The following is a 25,254-nucleotide window of genomic DNA, read 5'->3' on the forward strand; positions in this document are numbered from 1 at the left end:
CTCATGGAACATCTTCACTACCAGATCCATACCAACCCCAGAACACCACCTCTCTGTGCAACCCTCATCCACTGGCCACTTGGCATTTGTGTTCCCTTCACTGACACCATCACTGACCTCATCGCATCCCACGATATTGACTCCACAGACTACATACTACTTGCAGAACTAAACTTCCACCTGGACAACCACAATGACCCCAACATCACCACCCTCTTAGAGAACATCACCAACACAGGAATGAAGCAACACAGCAGGACACACGCTCGACCTCATCTTCGCTTCAGGAAACAGCACCTCCTATAGCTACACCACCGAACTTCTTTGGACAGACCACCACTGCATCCATGTCTCCTTCAGAAAACCCACTGTGCTCAAGCACACGCACCGCCTCTCCCACAGAAGCTGGTACAAAGTCACCGAAGATCAGCTTACCGCTGCCCTTACCAGTACCCCACCAACAATGACACCAGATGCTAACATGCAATCTCCAATGCTGGATCACCAACTGTGCAGACACTCTCACTCCCCTCGAGAAAGCTACAGGACAACACAACAAGAAACCAAGCTAGTTCACCCCTGCACTCCAAGAATCCAAGCGATCCTGCTGACGACTTGAAAAGAAATGATGGAAAAGCAAAACCCCAGAAACATGCACCCCCTACCGACAGCCACCGCAGCACACCACCAACTCATCACAAGAAGAACTTCCTCCAAGGCAGAAACCTCACCAATGCCCACAGCTCTAAGGAACTCTTCTCAATCATCCAGGAATTTGCCTAACCCAGTACCTAAACAGCACATATCCCTCACTCCCAAGACCTGTGCAACAGACTTAACACCTTTTTTCACCTCAAGATTAAGATGCTCTATGACAACTTCGACAACCAGGACCACTGCATCGCTCTTGTACCCGCCCTAAGCAATGCCACCTAACAGACCCTACTCACCTGGACCCCCCTCATGACAGAACACACCTTAAAGACCACGAAGAGCATCCCCTCATGATCACCCTCTGACCCCTGCCCACCCCACATCTTCCACAGAGCCGCCACTGCCATAACACCCAAACCACGCGGGACGATCATCTACTACTGCCAGACCACCACATTCCTCTGCAGACCTGACGGACCTTTAAAATTTAAAGCCTATTTGAGAGCTCCCATTCACAGCCAAGGTAATTGAATAGGCAGTCATTACCCAGCTAGCAAACTTCATTGAAGCCATGAATGTACTGGACATCACACAATCTGGATTCCGCAGCAACCACAGCATCCAGAACACCCTACTCGTCACCAACACGACATCCGCACCCTCCTTGACCAGGGCCAAATGGCAGCTCTCATCCTCCTGGATCTCTCAGCTACCTTCGACACCGTCTCCCAATGCATGCTAGCCACCAGACTCCATGACAGCAGCAACTGAGGAAAGGCCCTCGACTGGATACGAGTATTTCTCACCTACAGAACTCAGCGAGTCAGACTCCCACCCTATCTCTCTGAAACAACAAAGATCAGATGTGGAGTACCCCAGAGATCCTCCCTCAGCCCCACCCCCTTCAATATCTACATGACCCCCCATGCTACCATTGTCAGAAACCATGGGCTCAACATCGTCGCCTACGCCGATGACACCCAGCTCAGCCCCACCCTCACCTAGGAACCCGACATCACCAGGCACAACTACCAAGAAGGGATAAAAGCTGTCGCCACCTGGATGAAGGATATCTGCCTGAAACTCAACTCTGAGAAAACATTAGTCCTTATACTTGGCTCCTCTCCCTCTGAATGGGACGACGGACCCCCTCGCCCCAACAGACCATGCACAAAACCACTGAATCATAGTGGGCTCATCGCTCACTATGAACTGCCAGATCAACGCCGTCTCCTCTACCTATTTCCACATACTGCACAAAACGTTCAGATGGATCTCCTCCAAATACAGAAAATCGGTGACACACGCCATCATCACTAGCGGACAGGACTTCCATAGCGGATAGGACTTTGGCTACGCCCGCTATTCCGGTAGCAACAAAAACTCCTTCACAAACTCCAGACTGTGCAGAACGCCGCGGCCAGACCGATCCTAGACATACCTGCCACAAAAATATCATGCAACACCACTGGCTCCCCAATTAAAGTAGAATAGCCTTTACGCTCCTCGTGCATGCATACAAGGCCCTTCACAACATATGACCAGCATACCCAAACAACTACCTCTCCTTCCATGCACCAAAGGGAAACGTATGATCAGCCGACCTCTCTATGGCCACAGTGCTATGCATCTAGAAAGACCAGAATGAGTGGAAAGCCCTTCTTCTCGTACCTCGCAGCCAAGACCTGGAATGACCTCCACCTCCGACAGAGCCCTAAACTGTTCCTATTTAGGAGGGATATAAAAGACCTGGCTCTTCAGAAGACCCCAGCATCCTATGGAGCCCCTCCCCCACCCCCCAGTGCTCTAAAGAAGCCCTTGATTGATTGATTGATTGATTGATTGATTAATTGATTGATAGGTGCAGTTATCAGCCGGCGCCGGTCTGCCCTTACAGTCCTAGCCACATTTGATTTTTACCTGCAGACTTTCCAGCCAGTTGATTCGGGCTCAGTGTTTCTGCATGAGGAAAAACTGAGTGTTTAAACACTGAGCCATTATAATCAGGCCCACTGGAATTATAGGGCAGGAGAGGGCAAATTATGCAGCAGAGTTGAGGAAATAATGCGGCAATTTAGGGCAAATTATGCAACCTCATGCAGCACATTTTGTAATGGTATTACTTAATTATTTCATCAGTTTTAGGTCGAGCCTTGACAGCGCTTTGGCTGTCTGGAAGATCTGTTGTATGGTACTGTAACAACCTGATGTTCCCGGGATCGGGGAAAGCGCGAAAGTACGTAGAACAACAAACAAGGTTTAAGAACTTTACCGATTTAATGGTCAAAGGTAAAGAACAAAGTAACACGTATGCAACACATACTGTACATGGAATAAATTAAATAATAACGATACCCAATCACAGCACCAGGATGTTGTTACCGTCCTGCGCATGAACACTGGTCCCAGTGTTCTCCAACGAAGGACACTGTGCTAAGAAGCGGCCGACAATGCCGCTCGACTGCTGTGATGGGTGCGTTACTTCGGGCTTAGTTCCTGGTCATCCACGGGGCTCGTATGTAGTTACAGAACGAGGGAATGCCCAGCCGGGCACTCTACCTTCCGTTCTGGTTCTTGGTCAGGGAACAGCCGCTCTACCTGCACCACTCTTTGAGCATTCCAGTGTATGACGTCTGGAACCGTGTGTAACCAAGTTAGACGCGGCAACCACCTCTGTGGGGTGCGTCTCTGAAACAGTTACCCGGGTACCAATATCCAGAAGGTGTAACAGGGCAAGGAGCAGCCGCTCTACGTGCCCTGTCTTCCCAACGGCCCCACTCCTTTTCCGCTGAGACGCGGCAAACACCTCCGCGGTGTGCGTCTCAGCTATGGCGGGTGAACGGGTCTGTGAAGGGGCGGGGACTGACGACAGCTTTCAATGCCCCTTCGTTCTAATGGGGGCTCCAAACGCTACCTTGCTCTCCACTGCTTCCTTAGCAGAGACGCCGCAAACACCTCCGAGGTGTGCGTCTCCGCTACGAGTGAAGCCGATCGGAAAACGGGGTCAGAGAGCGTCCGCTCTATCCGTCCTCAGGGTCCTGGGGTGAGTTCCAGCGGCAGGGAAACCTCAGAAACGGGTCCTATGGCTGTAGTGCGGTGCCGGCAGGTGTACGAATATCCGACGCAGCGTCCTCGCTGCTACCTGCTTATGTAGGCATGTCTGTTCCGCGCTGGCTCCACGCTAGGCATGCTGGTAGTTGTGGTCCCAGCGGCACCGATTGGGATAGCAGGATCACGCACTCGGCGTCTGTTTGCTGAAGGGCGAGGGCAATCCTGACAGGTACTTTGTGGGTTCTGAAGATCAGCCCCAGGACTTGTCTGCGTCCACTTTTGCTTAGAGACTCTTTTTTTCTGTTCAACTGTCGCTATTTAACTCGCTTGATAGAAAACGACCAACAAAGGTCAGTAAAATACCAGAATCCCTTTAGCATTCCCTAGATTCCAGGCCATAGAAACTTGTCTTCCAAAGGCACCCATAGACAATAATAGTTAATTAAATCTTGTTTTTCCAGTGATATGACCAACTAAGGCATAACATTTATATTAAAAACAGAGCTTCGGACAATACATTTCCCGCTGATAGGCAGTATTTCTCTCCATGTGTACCCATACCTGGCGTGTTCCGCAGTTTGGTGCTAACTTTCCCTCCATGTTAAAGAACAGTAGATGTTTCAGCACCCAGGCTAATGTACTGAATAGGTAAATACATATAAGTACCCATAAACGAGACCGATTGCATTGCAAATGCTTGTTAAACTTGGTAACACTGTCTGGGCATTGGTTGTACCTCATTAATACAATTTAATACCCATTTATAGCAATAAGCAACAGAAAGGTGACAAGTCCACCTTTGCAAAGGGCCTTTCACTGTGCAGCAACACGTTGCATTTAGGTAGTTTTTAAACTGTTTGTGCTAGAAACACAATAGTTTTGTGGATAAAATCTGTAGATTAAGGGGCAGATGATGGATTTGCTGGCTAATGTGACAGATCTTTATTTGTGCGAAAATGGCCATACAATCGCATAATTACAGTGGCCAACCAGAATATATCAACTTCCCCCTCCAATTCTAATCAAAGCCATTGACTCTTCGCACTAGGATAGCTTCACAATTGCCCAACTAATCGTATGAATCCCATCACGCTGGGAATCAATAGTCCACTGCGGTCGGGTTATATAGATCAATGCATCAGATGCAACATAAGGGTTCCTGCACTCACTCAATGTTTGTGCCTGAGGAACCCAAGTCAGCTGCAAGTGGCTACGCCTATCTGCAGCCACTGGATGGAATACTGCTGAATGAAAGCAATGGAAGCTATTCACCAAGGTGAATTTGGTCGTAAACATGCTGCTATGATTGAAATTACCTTTTGTAATAACTACCATTTGTTTCTGCCTTCTCGCACAGCAAGAAAGCAGAAGTTCCTGGTTGGGGGTGGGCAGTCTTGCTCGAGGGCAGGAGGGAGTGGCCTGCCCACTGTTGTTCATACTGACTGTTTGGACAGCCTGAGGCCGCCCAAGCAGTCAGTATAAACAACAGTGGACAAGCCACTCCCCCTGCCCTCGAGCAACACTGCCCACTCTCCCTGTTCTCTCTGTATGCTGCAGCATACAGAGAGAAAATGACCCGGGTGGGGGCAGTGGCCTCACCAATCACAACGCTGCGGTGGAGGGGAGGGAGGCTGCCTGCAGCCTTCCTGATTACGTACACTGCAGGAATTCAAAACCAGGAAGGCGGGAGTCGGGAGTCTCCGGGACAGTAAGTTTACTTTATTTTATAACTTTTTTTTTCCTTAAACCCCTCCGCCTCCCCTCTCATCCCCTCTGGGGTGCGAGGACCCCATTTCCACCCCCCTCCACCCCCGTAATGCCGGCTGCTACTGGAAGGCATGCAAGTCAGGCATACATGCAGCTTTCCAACTTTTCTCACTCTTGTTGAATATCATTTTTCTCCCCGTCTCACAATGGATGTCTCGTCGAACAGGAGGGTTTCTGAGCTCAACACCTCCGGAGTCAAGTGCATGCCTTAGTGGAATACGCTTGAGGTCGCCTTTGGACACCGGACTACAAACAAAACGCGTAGAGGCCATGCCTTGGCTGCAGAATGTGTCAGCTGAGAGGGAGAATCACTTTCGTAGCTGGTATTACCCAGCGTTAGTCTGTGGGTTCAAAGAACACCGTAGTGCAGGTCTATGGGGCTGGTTTTCAGAAAACATTGCACAGGGACCTTGCCTTCCAGTTACTTCTGAGCTTATGGTTCAGTTCTCAGCCAGTGAAGAACATACATTCTAATATCGGTGCCCAGTCTAGCAGAACTGTTCATGTTTACTTCGGGTCCAGCTCAGGAGGTTTCGTCTTTTACCACTGAGTACTAGGAAAGTACAACCTAAAGTCCCGATTAGAAAGGTCACAGTTAGAAGGAAATTACGTGAGGGCTAGCACTCTTGCACTTTATTGGCTAAGATTCCAGCGTTTGAAAAAATGAATACCTCACATGTCAGTGTACTTTTGGACTACGATGTACAGCTTTCTCTGTGCTAGTAATGCGTCTTCTGTAGGCCACACAGACATTTGAGGTTTATTGACTCATTTGAAACTAGAAACGGTGGGTGTTATGGTGGTGTAAATAGTTTTGTACCAGCGAAGTTGAGGCAGTTATGCAGTACCTATTTTCTTTTGTATCCTGGCACAGCCACCCACCACCACCATGGCATATCAACAGCTATTTGTGTCTCTTGTCTGGTGTTAATGTTTTTGGTGCACCTGATTGTCAGATGTCTTGCTTAGATTTGCTTCTTATACTATTTTGTATCCTTTCAACACTGTTATTCGACTACGTAGGTCAGTGATCAAAGCAGCAACCCTTGCTGTAAAGACAGAACAAGCAGAAAAGCGAACACAACTGACACCATAGCAGGAACAAGAGCAGCAACAATGGTTGCCAGCAAGGCAGGAATAGCAGTTGCAACCACAGTGCCTTGCACTTATTTAAATTAGAGATCAACTCTTTTGGGAGTCTAATCTCCAGCACATTTACTTGAGAAAGTCATTATATTACACCTTACATTTCACTAAAACCCATGCTGTAATCTATTTTACATGTTTTAAGGTCTACTTCTCATTGCTACTTCTAATTATTTTATTCCAACTTGACTTTATGTGTTAGGTCATTAAAATGTTTTAATTTCTCAAATTTGCTTGAAAATACACCATTTGTCCACTCTTTTTTCAAAATTTTCGCTGGGTACAACCCATACGTTGTTCGGCTTCGCTCGCTCGCCACAGTGCAGCACAGCAATTATTTTACGCCCCGCCACTTTCAAATGTTACTAGCCGCCACTGGAATTCACACAGTGGTCCCTGGCAGGCGTAAATCCATTTAATGGGCCGTGTATCTGTGCAAAGAGGGCAGACATCTCTGCAGCCATAAATCCCACTCATGGCCATATATTTACTGCTGCCACGAGCTGGCGTAATGCCTTTTGTATGGTGTGAAGGGCAATGGACCAGCCCCAGATTTTACGTGGATGTAAGTGCAGAAATTTCGCTGTGTGAAAAATATTTTGTCGGTGAAGAAGACAAGTGCATTTGCACAAGGCAGACTTTTCCTGCCATCCAGAGACCTCCTAAGAGTGGGAATTGGATGCAGCAAAGAAGGGCACTTGACCCTCCCAGGAGTATGCCTGGAAAATGTTCCCCGATGCAGATTTCCAGACGCCCTCCCGGAAAGCTTTGTGAATAGAAGAAAAGTCGGTAAAATATATCAGGCAACTATTTCTGCTCATAGGTTTTATAGTTAATTAGTCATGAATCAGGTCTGGTGACAGTCGGTTTGAGGGGTGCTGGTTTGAGGGCTGTCTGTGCCAGGATCATGCTCTACGTAAATGAAAATGACTGGATTGCATTTGAGCTGGTAACTCAACAATTTGGAGCCAGAATTCCAGACATCCCCTCCCCCTCCCCACCCCCTAGCATCCCATACCATCTCACCCTTTGGTATGATTTTATTATCTCTATATATCTGGACATTGGTGCAGTGAGAGTGAAGGGACTCCCATGCATAGTGTGTTAAGGCACCCCAGTGATTTCTGAGTCTATTAGCACATCTGCAGAGCACTAAGGTGCCAACGCTTAAGCGCCCCCAATTTTTATGTTGTACTACTCTGGTACGAGTGTCTGTACCTCTCAGTCTTGGTGAGAATGCAATTGGGATCTGCTACTGCTGTTTGCTGCCATGTCTGCCAACTTGGGCCCTTGTTTGTGTATTAATCCCCTCTTTCATAGTGATCCTCACTCTGTAACTCTAGCTCATTCCTTTTTTTTGGCCTATACAAAATTCTGAGTGCATACCTCTCTTTCTTCCATCTTCTGATACTGCACAGCTGTCATTTCTCCTACTGCCGTCTAAGAGGAGCTCTGCTGCTACCAGGATAGATCTTAGCACACACAGTAATGAATAAATGTAGTATTTGCACACCTGCGGGATACACCAGCCTTGATAGATTGAGAACACAACATGGACTGGTGCACGCTAGCAGACAAAAACGATATACCTGGGTAGAGGTTGCCTACGCAAATGAGAAAAAATTAGGGGGCATATTATCAAGCAATAGCGATAATTATCGCTATTGCTTGGTTAGAGACAAAATTTTACCGCTGAGCTGCGGCGATTTTTATCGCAGATAAACCTTGGTATTACCAAGGTTTATCACAAATGCGATAAAAAACGGCCGCAATGCATGAATATTGCTGAAAAGTCAGAATATTCATGCATTACCGAGCGGATGTACGTTGTTACAACGCATGCTTTTAGCACGCATGCTGTAACAACGCGCTTTTTATAACGCATTCTTTTACAACGCATAACAGAAAGGGGTGTTGGATAGTGAATATTTTAATTTACTATTCCAACACCAGTCCCCGTTGACACTAGGGAAGGTGTTGGATAGTAAATTAAAAGTATTCCCTATCCTTGAGCGCCCCCCAGAGTCATGCGTTGTAATAGAATGCCATTTAAAAACAGCGTTGTAATAGCACTGCGTGCTAAAAGTTGCGTCGTAAACGACGTTCCCCTTACCGAGCTAATGCTCTTAGCCATGTTATCCACCTCCCATTGGATAACATGGCTAAGAAGTGCTCAGGGCAGGTGTTAGCTTTTGGAGATATTCGCGCTTACCGCGAATATCTCCAAAAGCTGGTAATAGGAGATAGCGATGTTAGCGACTGTTTCCAGCCGCTAACATCTTGGCACGCCCACTTTGCATGTAATTAGTGATGAATATCACTGACATGCAAAGTGGGGCCCAAGATGGTCGCTTTCTCCTACTAGCTGTCGCTAACTGGTGTTAGCGACAGCTAGGTAATAGGGAGATAATTTTATCTCCGCTTTCTTGGCTTTTAAAGCCAAAAAAGTGGAGATAAACCCCCTTGATAATATGCCCCTAGGTTCCCAGGGCGATCATTTCGTGAGCTGGTAGAGGAACCTCTGGGGGACTCAGAACCACTGACGTATGGGAACAATAAGTTTGCCAATGTATTATTCCTGATCAACCAATGCTTTCTTGATTTCCACTTTATTTATGCCTCATGGACTGCTCAAATGATATATTACCCCTTTGTGGCCCTGTGATTATGCTGCCATTTTGTATTTTATTGCCTCATCAAATTTAATAAAAAGACTTTAAAAAAGTGTTTTCTACCTTTCCTGGAAAGTAGAAACGAAGAGATAGATTGGCAATTATTCTGCTTTCCTCGCACAGCTCACAATCATTTGATCTATCTCCTTTCTCTGTTTTCCCCAGGAACCAGTTCATTTGTTGCCTCGATAAATCCCACTCAGGGACTGTGGGCAACTCGAATGAGGTTGGAAGGGTCACAGCCAGGGTACCCACGTGGAACACTACGAGCATTTACACGCCGGTGGTAGACGTGATCGACCCAGTATATAGCAATTCCGTGAATATACTGCCTGAACCCCGGCTGCCTGCCATCCGGCCAGAGATGCTCAACTACCGAAGCCACCTGTCCTATGCCATACCGCGTCCTGAGTTGCCTGCCATTCCGACTGGCCACAGCCGCGTCTATGACAACCTGGGCTACGATGCCTCCGGGGAACAATGAGAAAGACATTTCTATATTTGCTTTATCCAGGTATGTTCCTGAGGGCAATATCTAAATGCTCCATCTAAGAGCACACAAGTCCTTGCAAAAACATTTCAGGATGCTCGACCTTGATACTTTTGCGACTCCTGGGACTCATGACTTGAAAGTGGACCTCAACGCCTGCAAAGATTGGATGGACATATCACTGAATGGGGGAACCACGCCCTACTGGGAGTCTATGGGATCTTTAAAAAATATACATCCAACATGTATTAATGAGATTGAAAAGAGAACACTGGCTTTACTGATCTCCTCTATGGACAAAGATGGGGGACAGCAAGTGAAATGCCCTTGATACTTTCATCAGATTGCTTTCAAGTCTGAAGGTCAGCGACCTTCAAAGCGCATATTGCACTGATTATGCAGAGTGTATGATAAGAGATCCTTTTGGACTGAGGGCCATCTAAATGTATCCTTCCTCCATTTGGTGGGGAGAAAAGAGTGCTAGTCTAAATGTGCTCTTTCGTTATCCTGTGTTTTTTTTACATGGAAACAAACAATTTGTATATAAGTAAAAGTCTGAAATACACTAATTTGGTGAAAGTTTAGTACAGTGATCCTTTCGCCTTGATTCATGGTGGAACACTTTCAGTGTGTGTTTATGCGTGTGTTTGCATGTGTTTGTATGTAAGTGCATCTGTGTGTGTGTGTTGCTGGTTGAAGGCTTGACGTTGGAAAGCTGGCTGTGTTGTGACTAAGTTAATATTGTACTTTTATTGAATCATTGGTACTTCTGTGCCACGCCTAGCTGCTATCCCATGAATACACCTTCCTTGTCAAGTCGACAGGAAGAGATGTGCAGGTCCCCCCCTAATAGATATATCTTCCTCAGAGACCTTTATTTCCACCACAATGACCTCAACGACATGAACACCGCCAACCTCTCATGAACATGAACAACATCGACCTCATCCAACTAGTCACCAACCCCACACACATTGTAAGACACACTATCAACCTCATCTTCACCGCCAGCAACAAAGTCAAGTACAGCCATTACACTGATGTGGGCACACCATGCCACCATCCTCTTCCCCAACTCAGGATCCCCCAACACTGCCACTATACCACCCAACTCCTCCCACCACAGCTGGTACAAAGTATTAGAGAGCCAGAGTACTGATGCCTTCAACACCTCCCACCCTCAATCAATCAATTAGGGTCTTTTAAAGCGCACTACTCACCCATGAGGGTCTCAAGCCGCTTGAAGGGGGCAGCTCTGGGTCAGCCGAAAAGCAAGGTCTTGTGGCTCTTCCTGAAGGTGTGCAGAGTGGGGGAGCATCTGATGTTGACTGGGAGCTCATTCCAGGCCTTGGCTGTGAGGCAGGAGAAGGTTCTACCCCCAGCTCTGGTTCTATGGATGCACGGGGTCGCTGCCAGGGTGAGGTCGATGGAGTCGAGGTTTCTTTTGGATGCGTTGAAGGAGATACTTTTGTTGAGGTATTTGGGTCCGATGTTGTGGAGGGAGTTGTAGGCATGGGTGAATAGCTTGACAGTTACTTTCTTCACAACGGGGAGCTAGTGGAGGTCTCGCAGGTGTTGGTTCATGTGCTCATATCGTGGGATGCCGAGGACGAGTCTGGCTTCAGTGTTCTGGATATTCTGAAGTTTGTTGATTCCCGCGTCAAGGGCGTTTTGTAGTCCAGGTATTTCTGGCTTCGGGGCAATCCCCTTGAAGGTCTTGCAGAGGTAGTGGAGGGAGTTGAAACAGGTGGAAGTGACAGCATTGATCTGGCGAGTAATGGTGAGGGAGGAGTCTAGAATGATGCGTAGTTTGCTGGCGTGGTCCGTCAGGGTGGGTGGGTTTCTGAGGGCGAAAGGCCACCAGGAGCTGTCCTAAGCAGTGGGGGAGGGTCCAAGGACGAGTACCTCTGTCTTCTCTGAGTTCAATTTTAGGCAGCTGTTGCTCTTCCAGGCTGCGATGTCCTTCCTGGAAGCTGAGTCTGGTGTCTTCGGGTAGCTAGGAGACTGGAATGAGAGGCGGGAAGAAAAATGTGGGAGCGAGTGGGGCCATGGGGGCGGGGGCAACAGCTTCGGAAAGCGGTGGGAGGCCAAGGGTGAGGCTGAACAGAATTAGGCAGACAAAAATACTGGCTGAAGAACTGTACTGCAAAAGAGTAGGTCAGTAAATAAGTAAGCACCAAATTAAAATAAAGAAAGTAACAGTAGAGGTCAGTTAGGTGTTGAACAGCATAGGGCTTATGAATGAGTTTTTAGGGATGGCATACATGTTTTTCTTAGGTTCTGAGGTGAAAGGTGGATTCTCTGGGTTCTTCCGGTGAGGAAGGATGCGATCCATTTGAGGGCATCTTCTCAGATTTCAATGTGGCGAAGCCTTTTGATAAGAGTGAGGTAGAATATGGTGTCAAACGCTGCTGAGAGGTCGAGGAGGATTAGGTCTGCCATTTCTCCCCAGTCAATACTGGTCCACACTTATAAAGCCCTACAGAACCACGGACCAGCATATATCAACCACCGCCTGAAATTCGTCCAACCCTGCAGACACCTGCACTTTGCCTTTCTCACTCACACACCCCCGTCCATCGAAGCAACAGTGGAGGATGCTTCTTCTCCTATCTTGCTGCAAAGTCCTGAAATGAAATCCCCCTTCACCTCTGGACCTCATCCTCTCTGATAGAGTTCAGGAAAGGACTAAAGACCAGGCCGTTCTACTGAACCCTCCCCCGCAGGATGGTTTCCAGCACCTGGAAGCCCTCACTGGTGAGTAGCTGTGAATACCCTCACTGGTGATTAGCCCTGGATACCCTCACTCGTGATTAGCCCTGGATACCCTCACGGGTGAATAGCCCTGGATACCCTCACGGGTGAATAGCCCTGGATACCCTCACGGGTGAATAGCCCTGGATACCCTCACGGGTGAATAGCCCTGGATACCCTCACTGGTGATTAGCCCTGGATACCCTCACTCGTGATTAGCCCTGGATACCCTCACGGGTGAATAGCCCTGGATACCCTCACTGGTGATTAGCCCTGGATACCCTCACTCGTGATTAGCCCTGGATACCCTCACGGGTGAATAGCCCTGGAAACCCTCACAGGTGATTAGCCGCACTTTACCAGCACTGATTGATGGATAAAAAGAAAATATGCAGTTGGAGCACAACAATCTTCTCTAATGTACATCTCTCACACTTTAGGTAACTCACAGCAATGGTTTTACAGGTTAACACCAAGAATTTACTATAGATGCAAAAAGCTTTAAAAAGTATTGTAATTCACAGCAGTAATGAAATAACAGAGCTGTTTGAAGATGCGATGCTTATCAGATTCAGAATGGAGGACTCAATTCCCCTAACGCAACGTGGAAGAAGACGGTATCAATAACGATGAACTGTAGGTTGAAAAAAGTCATAGAAAAAACGAAAGGTAAAGCAAGCAAAGGGCAAAACACAGTAAACCATGCCATCTCATAATTCACAAGCATGTTAGAGTACAAGCAAACGTCAGGAAACGGAGGAAATCAAAGCAAGGAGAAAATCAATTCATGTGAGAGATGGGAAATAGGGTGTATGAAGGAGCCAGGCACCTTCTTGAGGGAAGTAAACTGGTTATAGAGCACTGCTGCCACTCATGATCTGGTAGCTTCACCCAAAGCTCCTAAAAGGCGAGCAGGCCTGTTGCTCCAGCCACCACAGTCTACTGTGCATCTGGGGAGGGAAACATCCTTTACAACGCAACTTTTACCACGCAGTGCCTTTACGACGCAACTTTTACAATGCAAACCATTACAAAGCATTGCGCTGGGGGGCGCTCTAGGATAGGGAATAGGTTTAATTTACTATCCAACACCTACCCTACTATCCACAGGGACTGGAGTTGGAATAGTAAATTAAACTATTCACTATCCAGCGCCCCAAAGCACTATGCGTTGTAAAGGCATGCGTTGTAAAAACAGCGTTGTAAAGGCATGCGATGTAAAAGCATGCGTTGTAATGTCATACATCCATATGGGGATCTAGGCAGATGATGTTGGTCATCTTCCCTCAGAAACTCTCCCTGTCTCCACACACCTTACTCATTCCTGATATTCCCTCCTTTCCTTGTGCGCTACTCAATGCCCCTCACCTCCACCACATCTCTCTCTCTCTGGATGTCCGTTGTTTCCTCTGCCTGTCCTTCCCTACCGTCCAGCTGGGACTCATTTTTTTTCTTATTCCATAGAAACAAAAGATGGGCAGTACTGAAGGCTCACTTGCCTTTAAAATCATCCCCGTTTTGTTTCTATGTCCATAGAAGTTTGGCTGGCAAGTGAACCTTCATTGGTCCATTATTCATTCTATGCCATGGACACAATTGAAGGACCATAATGGAGGCTTCCTTGTTGGTCAACCTTCCATTACATGTGTAGGACGAGCTGATAAACCATTCCCGCCATTATGTCTCTGGTTATATTCGTGCAAGTGCAGAACACCATTATTTCTGCTCGGTCTTACCTAAGAGGTCTACACATCTTCCAAGCAGGGTTGGATTGGAAGCTGAAGATGAATTGTGAGCGTGCTCAAACGTCTCCAGGAGGGGTGACAACCTTTCCCTTAATTTTTTTTACAACTTTGTGTAAAAATGAGATATTTTACAGCACAGATTTCCGTATATATATGGGCACAGCAGTCAAAACTACTACTGCTCTGCCGCAGAAAATCATGGTTGTGCTGATAAGGAAATAGTGTGCTGAAACCTCAGGGCTGCATCCAGGGATGAACGGTAGTTGACGACCCCTCGACTACCCAACTACAGAAGCATCCCTCTGCCTCCCGGCCTGTCTAGTTTCAGGACTGAGTAGATGTTCTCCTAATACCAGGAGGATTTTTCTCCTCCTCAGAGCACGTGGATGTAAAATCAACAGACAGGACTAATTGGAACACATTTCTACCCCAGGCCCCTCTCTCTCATTGTGAACTAGAGTGCATTTTTCACTGTATTATGATTTTGGGTCCTCTGCCAATGCTTATCATACTCATTGCTTTGCTCACTGAGTCCGTGACTGCAACATTGTATTATCGATACATCAGCCTCATTGTGGGGGCCGGCGGGGCTGCTCTGCTCTCAGAGCGGGTGAAGAGTGGTTAGCCCACTCCTAAGTGCGCAATGATTGTTTGGTCGGCCCTCTCGGGCTGCCCAACCCAGTCATGCACACTTTCCCCGTTCTCCATGCAGGCTGCATTACAGTCAGTATGGAGACATTCCCACCCCTCTAGCCCCTGGCTCCGTGCAATGTCAAGGCACTCAGACCAACCACAACCCTGAATGCAGTCCAGATCACCTACCGACCCCTGTCCCCACCACGTCTTTAACAAGGCCGACTCCATCATCGCACCCCAACTGCGGGACATCATCAACACCTCCTTCCACATCGCCACCTTCCCGGAGAGCTGGAAGCACGCCAAGCTCAGCGCCCTCCTGAAGAAACCAACAGCGGACCCCACCGACCTCAAGAACTTCCGCCCCATCTCGCTCCTCCCTTTTCCTGCCAAAGTCATCGAGAAGACCGTCAACTGACAGCTCGCCGCCTTCCTCGAGATGAATGGATCCCTCGACCCCTCGCAGTCCGGTTTCCGAGCCAACCACAGCACCGAGACCGCCCTGATCGCAGCCACCAATAACATCAGATCCCTGCTCGACAACGGGGAAACAGCAGCCCTCATCCTCCTGGACCTCTCCGCAGCATTCGACACTGTCTGCCACCGTACCCTAGTACAGCGCCTCAGCAACATCGGAATCCAAGAGAAAGCACTAGAGTGGATCATCTCGTTCCTCGCCGAAAGAACCCAGAGAGTCTGCCTCCCCCCGTTCAGATCCGAGGCCACCAAAGTCATTTGCGGCGTACCACAAGGATCATCACTCAGCCCAACCCTCTTCAAAGTCTACATGAGCCCCCTCGCAGCCATCGCACACCAACACAACCTCAACATTATCTCCTACGCCGACGATACCCAGCTGATCCTCTCCCTCACCAACGACCCCGCCACCGCCAGAACCAGCCTACATGAAGGGATGAAAGACATCGCCGAATGGATGAAGAACAGCCGCCTGAAACTGAACTCAGACAAAATGGAAGTCCTCATCCTGGGATCATCACCCTCCGCCTGGGACGACTCCTGGTGTCCCCCTGCCCTGGGCACCACTCCCAAGCCAACGGACCACGCACGCAACCTGGGCTTCATCCTGGACTCCTCCCTCTCGATGACCAGGCAAGTCAACGCCGTCTTCTCATCGTGCTTCAACACCCTGCATATGCTCCGTAAGATCTTCCGTTGAATCCCCACCGAGACCAGGAAGACCGTCACCCAGGCACTCGTCACCAGCCGACTGGACTACGGGAACACCCTCTACGACGGAACCACAGCCAAACTGCAGAAAAGACTCCAACGCATCCAGAACGCTTCCGCACGACTCGTCCTGGACATCCCCCGACACAGCCACATCTCCGGCCACCTGAGAGACCTGCACTGGCTCCCCGTCAGCAAGAGGATCACGTTCAGGCTCCTTACCCACGCACACAAGGCTTTCCACGACCTGGGACCCAAGTACCTCAACGACCGCCTGACCTTCTACGCGCCCACCCGCCAGCTACGATCAACCAGCCTCGCCCTCGCCGCCGTACCACGCATCCGCAGAGCCACCGCCAGAGGAAGTTCCTTCTCCTACCTGGCAGCCAAGACTTGGAACTCCCTCCCCATCCACCTTCGGATGACCGAGGACCATCTTTCCTTCAGGAAGCAACTCAAGACCTGGCTGTTCGTGCAGTAAAGTTCCCGTCTCCCTCAGCGCCTTGAGACCCTTCCGGGTGAGTAGCGCACTATACAAATGTTGTGTTATGTTATATAGTGTTGTAATGGGCTTAGCGGAGGGAGCTTGCCTGGCTCCCTGTTTACTGTTCCTGGAGTCGGAGGGAGGAACAGAGACTCGACCTTAAGGTACGTTTTTTAAATTACCCTCCTCGCATCCCCCACTTATCCACCCACCACCTGCGAGCTATGCCACTGAGCGAGATGACGACATGCAGGTGGAGTATCCTCAGCATAACCAGAAGACTCACCAGGGGAGAGCTAGTGATCACTTGACCTGTGATCATTTGGATAGTTGTACACACCACCCCCCAGAAAAATTGAACCTTTGGGCACTGCCAAGCAAGGTGAAGAAAGGTAGCCTGTGGTGACTTACAACATGAGCAACATGCGTCGGGAGCCAAGCACATTTGAAGCAATGTAGGGGGTAACGGTAAGTGCGATGTAAAGATTTTAAATGAACTAATCGTAGTCGATACTTCCAGGACAGGAGCAATTGCTTTCAGCAGCAACAGAGCCACTGTGTCTGTGATTTCAGGGTTGGTGTCTGCTTTCCATTGCTTCATAGCTCTCAGAACAGTTACTGGAGAGAAGCACTGCATAGTATTATAGAGGGGCGCTATTTATTTGTGGTAGACTGATTTGCAAGGATATGTTCCAGAGCCAGGAGGGTAGGAGATGGGGCAGGGAATGTGTTGTGTAGTGCATGACACGATTCTCACAGCTGATAGTATAGGGTGTTGAGAAACATTGATGGGTGGTGCTTCCTCCACCTGTGCAGCTGAGTGGCACTATTCATCTGGATACAGATCTGAGAACAGTTTTTTCTTGTATTTATGTGCAGTCATAATGGCTCTTCAGTCTGAGAGTTGTGGCAACTGGGAATTATTGGTCAATGGGATAGATGGGGCATAAAGATGCATATGTTTTTCTCTTTTCCTCAAACCTTTCCATACCCACAACGCAGACTTTCCACAGTGTTTACCTCTCTCCCGGGGTTTTTATAAGGTCGGTAGAGTGCAGTATTCAAGTGGGAGGCACGATCCGCTTAATGGGCTACAAGTGGTTGATAAGGAGTCGCGTATATCCAGTAGAGTAGGTATTGAGGTGAAGAACTGTAATCTTCATTCTCAGGGAATACTTACTAATAAAAACAGAACTTGGCACAGAAGCTGAAAATATGAAAAGACATCTTTATTAAATTTAATAAGTGAGGCCACGTCACACAGAAGCCGTAGCAACTGAATGAGGTAGTCTGAGGAATACAGAGAACAGAGGCCTTATATATATATTCAGGGTTACAAAACTCAGCATAAAAGTAAGGGGCAGTCCTTGCTTTTGCAAGCATGCAAAATGCCTAACATTGCTTCTTACACAAGCCGGACAAACCCATAATAAAAGGACCACAACCCATATCATAAACAGACCATAAAAGAAGGAACAGAAAACAGATAAGGGGTGTGTGTGTGCATACCAAACTCTACAATGTCCTGTGCTTTGATCCTCAATCTTGATCAGCTAAAGGGCAGGAACTGGTTTAACAAGGTCAGCTTCAGGCAACAGGGTCAGTTCACTCAGGTCAAACAGTAGTCAGCACAAACTTAAGCTAAGGTCTACATGTCCTTAAAAGACTTGTTTCAGCCACAATCATGGCCTATGTGAGGGCAACCACAAAATGGCTGCCATGCACAAAATGGAACCCACGGGTTCAGAATTCACAGAACCTCAGAGGTTGGAAACAATTAGCATGTAGTGTCAAGCATGAAGAATGACGATCTCCACACAATACTTATGAATGTCAAATCCAAAGGAGAACCATTGACTCTAAACTAGATCTCCTCACAAGTTGACACTCTGGACCAGATTTCTTCAATCTGTGGGGCGCCCCCGCCCCCGGGCAGTGCGACACCATCCCAGGGGGGGCGCGCACTCCACCCTAAGATCTAACCTTTGTTCGTCTCACTGTCACGCCTCGCAAGTCTTCACCCATTTCAAATGGGGTATCTTTTGCTTGTAGAACTCCGGTAACAGAGGGTTGGAGGGGGAAGGAGGGTAAATTTACGAGGCACAATGTGCCTGTGCTATTGTCATGTTAAGAGCAGACGCATTCACCATCCCAGGAGGCAGTTAATTCGTAGAGCTGAAATGCTACAGCTGCAGTGGGAGGCAGGAAGTCTCTCTCCTCTGCTAAAACCGAAAGCAAACGAGCAGACAGTCCTGTTCCTCTGTGTTCGAATTTATAGCACATGAGACTCCTAGTCTCCCACTGCAGCTGAAACATTTCAGCTCTACGAATTATTAATTGGTGTTCAGTATAACCAATGAGACGTTGAAACAAATAAAATATGCACAAAGAAAAACTGGAACAAATATATTAAACATCAATATGTACTTATTGTCTGTGTGACTAAAAAGCGGGATTTTTGAACTATTAATAGGTGCCTATAGTCAGTGCAGCTAAAAAGGAAGGATAATCTGTGGCACCAACTCGAGCATGGGTAGGGGAGAAATGGAAGGAGTCATTGAGTTAAGAATGTTATTAAAGTCGCACAATACATAGCACATGGGAAGCTATATACAGTATGGATGTGTTCTGGAAAAACTTGATGATTTTATATACTCAGGATGGGCCCAACTTGAGCTATATAGATGAAGCAAAATCATGAGTTGCTTGCAGGTTTGGAGGTTGTACGTCTTCAGAAAACTAAATGGCTGCTTCAAATCCTGTCTGTTAAAGGGGACCAACATTTTAAAGCAGAAGTTTCAAAGTTGATGCTGACCTTTCCAGACTTTAACTTCTCTGTAGGAATGTTTGCAAGTTAGACTGCAGCTGAAATGAGTCTGTTCCTTGTTTTTAGTTTTAGCAGAGGAGACATCCTACCTCCCACTGCAGCAGAAGCATTTCAGCTTTACGAATTTAACCCCATCCTGGGAGGGTTAGGTCTTCCCAGAAGAGAGACAACGTTTTGTTTTTTTAAATTACACAAGCAGACGTGCAACTCCAACCGGGCTAAAAGTGTTACAAGTTGCCAATAGAAGAATAGCAGCCATGTGTTTAAACACCCTGCATATTGCTTGTCTTGACACAAAATACTGTTATATATAAAGAAGTTTGTATTCAATAGTAATGTGACTTTTCTGTCTTTGTATCCTTTTATTATCAGTCATGATCATAGATCATCCAGGCAGCCCTAGATCACAATTAAAAGTGCTTTCTATTTATATTTGCTGTTCAAAGTATGCACAGATATGTGCTGACAATACAGATTTAGGTGACTGCTCAAATTTGTACCGCCTGGGACATCAAAATAATGAGCTGGCAACACTAATCATAAAACTTGTAGTTTGTTGCAAGATCAGCACATTTATTTCCTCCACCCTCGATCCCTAGTTAATGCCATAATAGCAATAGTTTAACATATATGAAACCCTACGCTGCCGTCAATAACAAGCTGAGTTACTGTAAGTGTCTGGGAAAGCACCTTGCATTCAGACAACTCGCTCCTCGTTCTCACCCTTCACTTTCACGCTCACCCTGTACTCACAGCAATTACAATGCACTCACACTGATCCCCATGCACTCACACCATTCACCTGCTCACCCTGCACTCAGTGATTACACTGCACTTCCAATGCACTTGCGATGTACACCGTGTACCTCACCCTGCAGTCACACAAGCACACTACTCAACCTGCACTCATGTGGCACTACACTCAAATAAGCCCATCACTAACCATCCATTAATTCGTCCCACTCTGCACTTACATCCACACCCAAATTCATATGGTCCCCTCACGCACCCTGCAGTCACTCCTCTTACCCTACTCTCTCACTGTTGAATGGCTCACGGTGCACTCACATGGGCACTTCTGTCACCCACACAGTGCAGAGGTTTAATGTGCCTGCTACAAAGAACGTGTACCATGCAGATCAAAGAACTGAGTGTTAGGACCAGTCCTAGCGGGGAATGTGAGCCCCCACCTGAAGTTTGCGTCTAGTGTTGTCCCTGTACATAAGTATGGGCATGACATGCCCCATCAAGATTTTTGTCCTAAATTACAAAAGTACAGATTTACATGGGCTGCAATTCAGCCTTTCAGGGGGCCCCTGATAGAGACAGCTCTGTTTTTGCCTTAATAGCCTGAAATAATTCCTAAAAAGATTCTTGTAAATACTGTTTTGTTTCCTTTCTTTTTTATGTGATTGATGTGAGAGAGTCCATTACTATTTGCCGAGAATTGTGTTTGTTTCATGCAACAACCATAAATAGTTTATTTTAGATCAAAACGGGTCCTCACATATGAGCAATTGGAGGATATCACAGATATTATTCGTAAAATTATTGGGCTGCTGCTGTGTTACAACAGTGAAAACACACAACACTATGAATATTAGAAGTAAACACTTTTAGAATTTCGACCATAGTGCCTGTGCACCGTTAGTAGCCTGGCTAAAGATGGTATGGCAGAGCTGAAAGTGAATCATTTAAACTCAAAGCTGTTCTGAACATGGGCCCCCAAAATAGTTTTGGCCCAGGGCACCCAAAATCCTTGAAATGTCCTGCCACCACAAAGTCTATCCAACAACATTGCTCTGAAGTAAAATAGGCAACATCATTAATTTATTATTAGTTCTATTTTTTTAAAACATAAGCCCGACATGTACTAAACCCCCACTGCTTCAGGCAAGCTACTTATCGTACCACTAAAGAATTCTTAATTAGGTGCTTGTTCAGCACCCTTTCGGTGGACTTTCACCTTTGTCTCTGGATCCATAACTGGTTGGTGGGCAATTATCCCGTTATAATGCTGCCTAAAATGTTTGTTAATGATTTCTAGAGAAGAATTGTTTCTCATGTACGAGCTATGAGCTAGGGAGTGCTCGAAAAATCAAATAGCACTGTCTCCTTTACCATCACTGTTTTGGCTGAAAATATCTGCAGAATATTCAGCTTTGAGAGAAACTGCGATCAAAACTCTCTTGCCTTTCAGCTTGTACTATTTATGTGAGATTGGGTTCTCAGCACTTGCGGTGTTAAAGACTAAGTACCGTTCAAGACAGGATGTGGAGCACAACCTGAGGATGGCAGTAGCAAAAATCCATCCAAAGATTGACCGTCTCTATGGCGAAAAACAGGCACACCCGTCACATTTATGTTGGTGTGGTTATTATCAATCTATGCTATGTGTAAAGTAAAGAATCCTAGTAAAACTAATTTGTGCACTTTTTATCTTGGAAAATTATGTTTTGAGCTGTGTAATAAGCCTCTGTCATTACACTACACCCACTCACAAACCTGCAGTTTACTAAACACTCTTATTGTGTTGAAAATTATTTTTCAGATTTGGCCCGGGATATGCGTGTGGCGGTCGATTATGTAGTGTACCAGATTTCAGAAATTTCTGACAGGTGGTGGTGGGGGGGGCAACATCTAAAAAAATTCAACTGGAGGGGCCCACCACTCTCTTGGTCATAAACCACCTGTGGGCGCCACGGCTCGCCCCATCGTGGCCCTCCTGCTAAATAATTGTGATTGTGATGTGAGCTTGAGACTGGCTCATTAGCATAGGGTGAAATAATATCAAAGTATAAGATCTCATTTTATCCTAACTTCACCATAATGGTCCAGGCGGCCGCTGGGACTACCTATTCTCCAAGAGAAGTCTCCAAGAGGGTGCCGCACCAAACGCCCTCCTGTACCCGGCCTAGCTGTGGACCTGCCAGAAGATTGAAAAGCACTAATTCACTGAAGCCAAAACTGCCCTGAAAATCACCAAACATGTTAGCAAGATTCAATGATCCCCAGCAACAATGCCATGCTAATCAGTGGTTGATCAGCTGGTTGACTATGACTTATCGTTCCTTGAGCTATTCATGCATGAAACTTTGCCTTGAATGGAAACACTGAGGGGCTCTGACATGAAGGAAATGTCCATTACTAAATTAGTAATTTATTGATGGTGTTCTATGCTTGGTACATGAAAAGTTATTATGTCCTGTAGGGCTGCCCCTGGATCAACAGCTCGGCCACCCAGCCGTTGTTTACAGGGTCGTTTGGCCAGTGATTTCCCATCCCCAACCGGCTCTCTCGGAATGCACCTTGTTTCTTGGGCTGGGCTGTGGGTAATATATCACAACCTAATTGCGGGGTTGGTGTGTGAATGTTTCCTCTTTCTATGTGCGCTGCATTCTGCAGCATGCATAGAAAGAGGAAAACACCATCAATGATTGTTTTTGTGCAGAAAGTTTTCCCTTCCTGCACAACAGCAATCATACCCACAATGTAGGCCCTTGAAAAATGGTGCAAGGGTACCTGCACTGGTACATGGTAGCCAATTGTGCGCTAGTGCAGGGGAAAGCACAGGGATGCGTTGTATTGTTGTAAATATGATACATCCCTGTGCTTTTAAAATGATGCCGCTCGGTACAGCAAAATGGCCTGTGGAGTCGTGCTGCGTCATTTTAATATAAATGAGACCCCTAATGTTTTGATAAATACTGTTCGATTTGTAATGAATGAGGAAGCAAAAAGAGGAGTGATGAAAATAACAAAATGGATATTACTTTCCATAAAGTATTTTAATGACATATTTAAAAGAAAAGGTGCCCCAATTATTACAAGATTAGACAGGTGCAAAGGATCTCTGGTCACTTGTACTGCTTTGTGTTTGCACTTTTATAGTGCTTTCCACACCAGACAAGTAGTGAACAGATGGCACACTACTCTGCACTGTATGGACAGAAGCGCGTGTGTCACTTGGCCTGTATGCAGGGCACAAGTCCTAAAAACAGAAGTGGGGGGACGCTGACGTCACGACAGGAAGTGACATCATGAAAAGTGGCTTGCACTCAGTTGCAGTTTATAGTTATCGAGCTCCCGGTACAAAAAGCGGGGGGACACCGTCCACCGACGTGGTATCCCGACTCGAGCCCTGCCTGTATGGTTGGTGTGTGGTATCCTACATCTCATACTCTCCTCATGTTTTTGCCGCTGCTCTTACACAATGGATATCAAAAGGCTACCTACCCCAAAGTGTTGGAAATGCTTTGATGTTATGAGTGTCTGGCAGAGGCTACAGTGACCATGTTGCTGAAAATATATGGCTGCACCTACACGTGACAGGAGGAGTAAGTGTGAGACGAGACACGTACATGCAAGCGAACGCCTACCATCTATAACCTGGTCCGTGACAACTTTTTGCCCATTAACTGTGGCGTCAAAGGAGGTGCTAGTGTAGAAGTAGTAACAGTTTACATCAAGTGTAATATGCGTTTTACAGTACAACCAGAGGTGGTACAGAAGCAACCCATAGGAATGGGCATTATACAACCAGTCATGGTATTTACTCTGAGATGTCCACCTGGGAGTGACAGAGAGTTACGCATAGGAATGTGTAATATGTAACCTGCTATGGTATTCGCTCTGATACGTCCATTTATGATTGATATGGAGCAACCGAAGGAATGGGCAATTTACAACATGCCATGGTATATGCTTTAAGATGTCCACCTGGGAGTGGCAGAAAACAACCCATAGGAATGTGCAATCTGTTACCTCTAATGGTATATGCTCTGAGATGTCCACCTAGGAGTGACAGGGAGTAACCCATAGGAATGTGAAATCTGCAACCAGCCATGGTATACGCACTTATGATTGACATGGAGCAAACATAGGAATAATATGCAACCAGTCGTGCTCTGAGATGTCTACCTGGGAGTGGCAGGGAGTAACCCATAGGAATGTGCAATATGCAACCAGCCATGATATATGCGCTGAGATGTAAACCTGGGAGTGGCAGATAGTAACCAATATGAATAAGAAATATGCAACCAGCCATCATCCGTGCTCTGAGTGTGTGTTCAACAGAGCTGTGGTTATTTATTTACTTAAGGTTTATTTTAAAGTGAAACTTACACTCCTTGTGGAGTCCATTCGCCCTGGGGATCAGTGGATAACAATAATGGAAAAGTGCAGCAGTTAAAGATGATTAATATTCCATCTTTTCAGAGATTTTTAGGTTTGCTTGATTAGAGCTCCACTTTGCATTTTTGGAGGGAGAGTGTTTCATATGTGTGCGTTTTGTATTCGGAATGCTCTTCTACTCACATGCAAAGTAGGTCCGCCATGTTGTATGCCTTGGCCAGGTGTGGCATATTCATGCAGATGTACATTATAGAAGCAGTGATGGTATATGCTAGACAATTAGTCCCGTAGCGGCAGATAAGTACTAGAAGGGATGATTGAGAGGGAGAGGTGAGGCGTGAGGAGGCGTGGTCTGTGGCAACAATGGACCAGTTGTTAGTCCCAGCAATAGAGCAAATTACACTCCAAAACTGTGGTGATGTTGATAGAAGCAGATAGTAAGTAAATTAAGTAAATATTTTTTTATTTGCATAGTTAATAAAAACCATTGCAATACAAACATCAAGACTTAATAGCAGATCGACATGCATTAATAAAACCAATATTACATAAATCACAATTTTTTCATTTCTTTTAAAATCATAAAATGTACTCTATTGTAGAACCGTGGGTGGAAATAAGTACAGTCTTAAATTTTAATACTATCTTATAAGCAATTAGGATTCAGGTCTTGGCATTTTCCTTTCCACCACCTTCATAAACTTCAC

At 46.6% G+C, this 25,254-nt stretch overlaps 1 protein-coding gene across 1 annotated transcript in view; it reads left to right on the plus strand.

Annotated features, from left to right (window-relative positions):
* LOC144826333 (uncharacterized) overlaps positions 1-10,340 on the plus strand; it is a 74,620-nt gene extending 64,280 nt beyond the window's left edge. The window contains exon 10 of the mRNA XM_078684673.1: positions 9,456-10,340. Coding sequence (XP_078540799.1) covers positions 9,456-9,774 — 319 coding nt within the window. The 3' untranslated portion in view covers positions 9,775-10,340. The remainder of the gene's footprint in view (positions 1-9,455) is intronic.
* The last annotated feature ends 14,914 nt before the right edge of the window (positions 10,341-25,254 follow it).

Source organism: Lissotriton helveticus, chromosome 3_2, assembly GCF_964261635.1.
Source record: "Lissotriton helveticus chromosome 3_2, aLisHel1.1, whole genome shotgun sequence".
NCBI classification, from domain to species: Eukaryota; Metazoa; Chordata; class Amphibia; order Caudata; family Salamandridae; genus Lissotriton; species Lissotriton helveticus.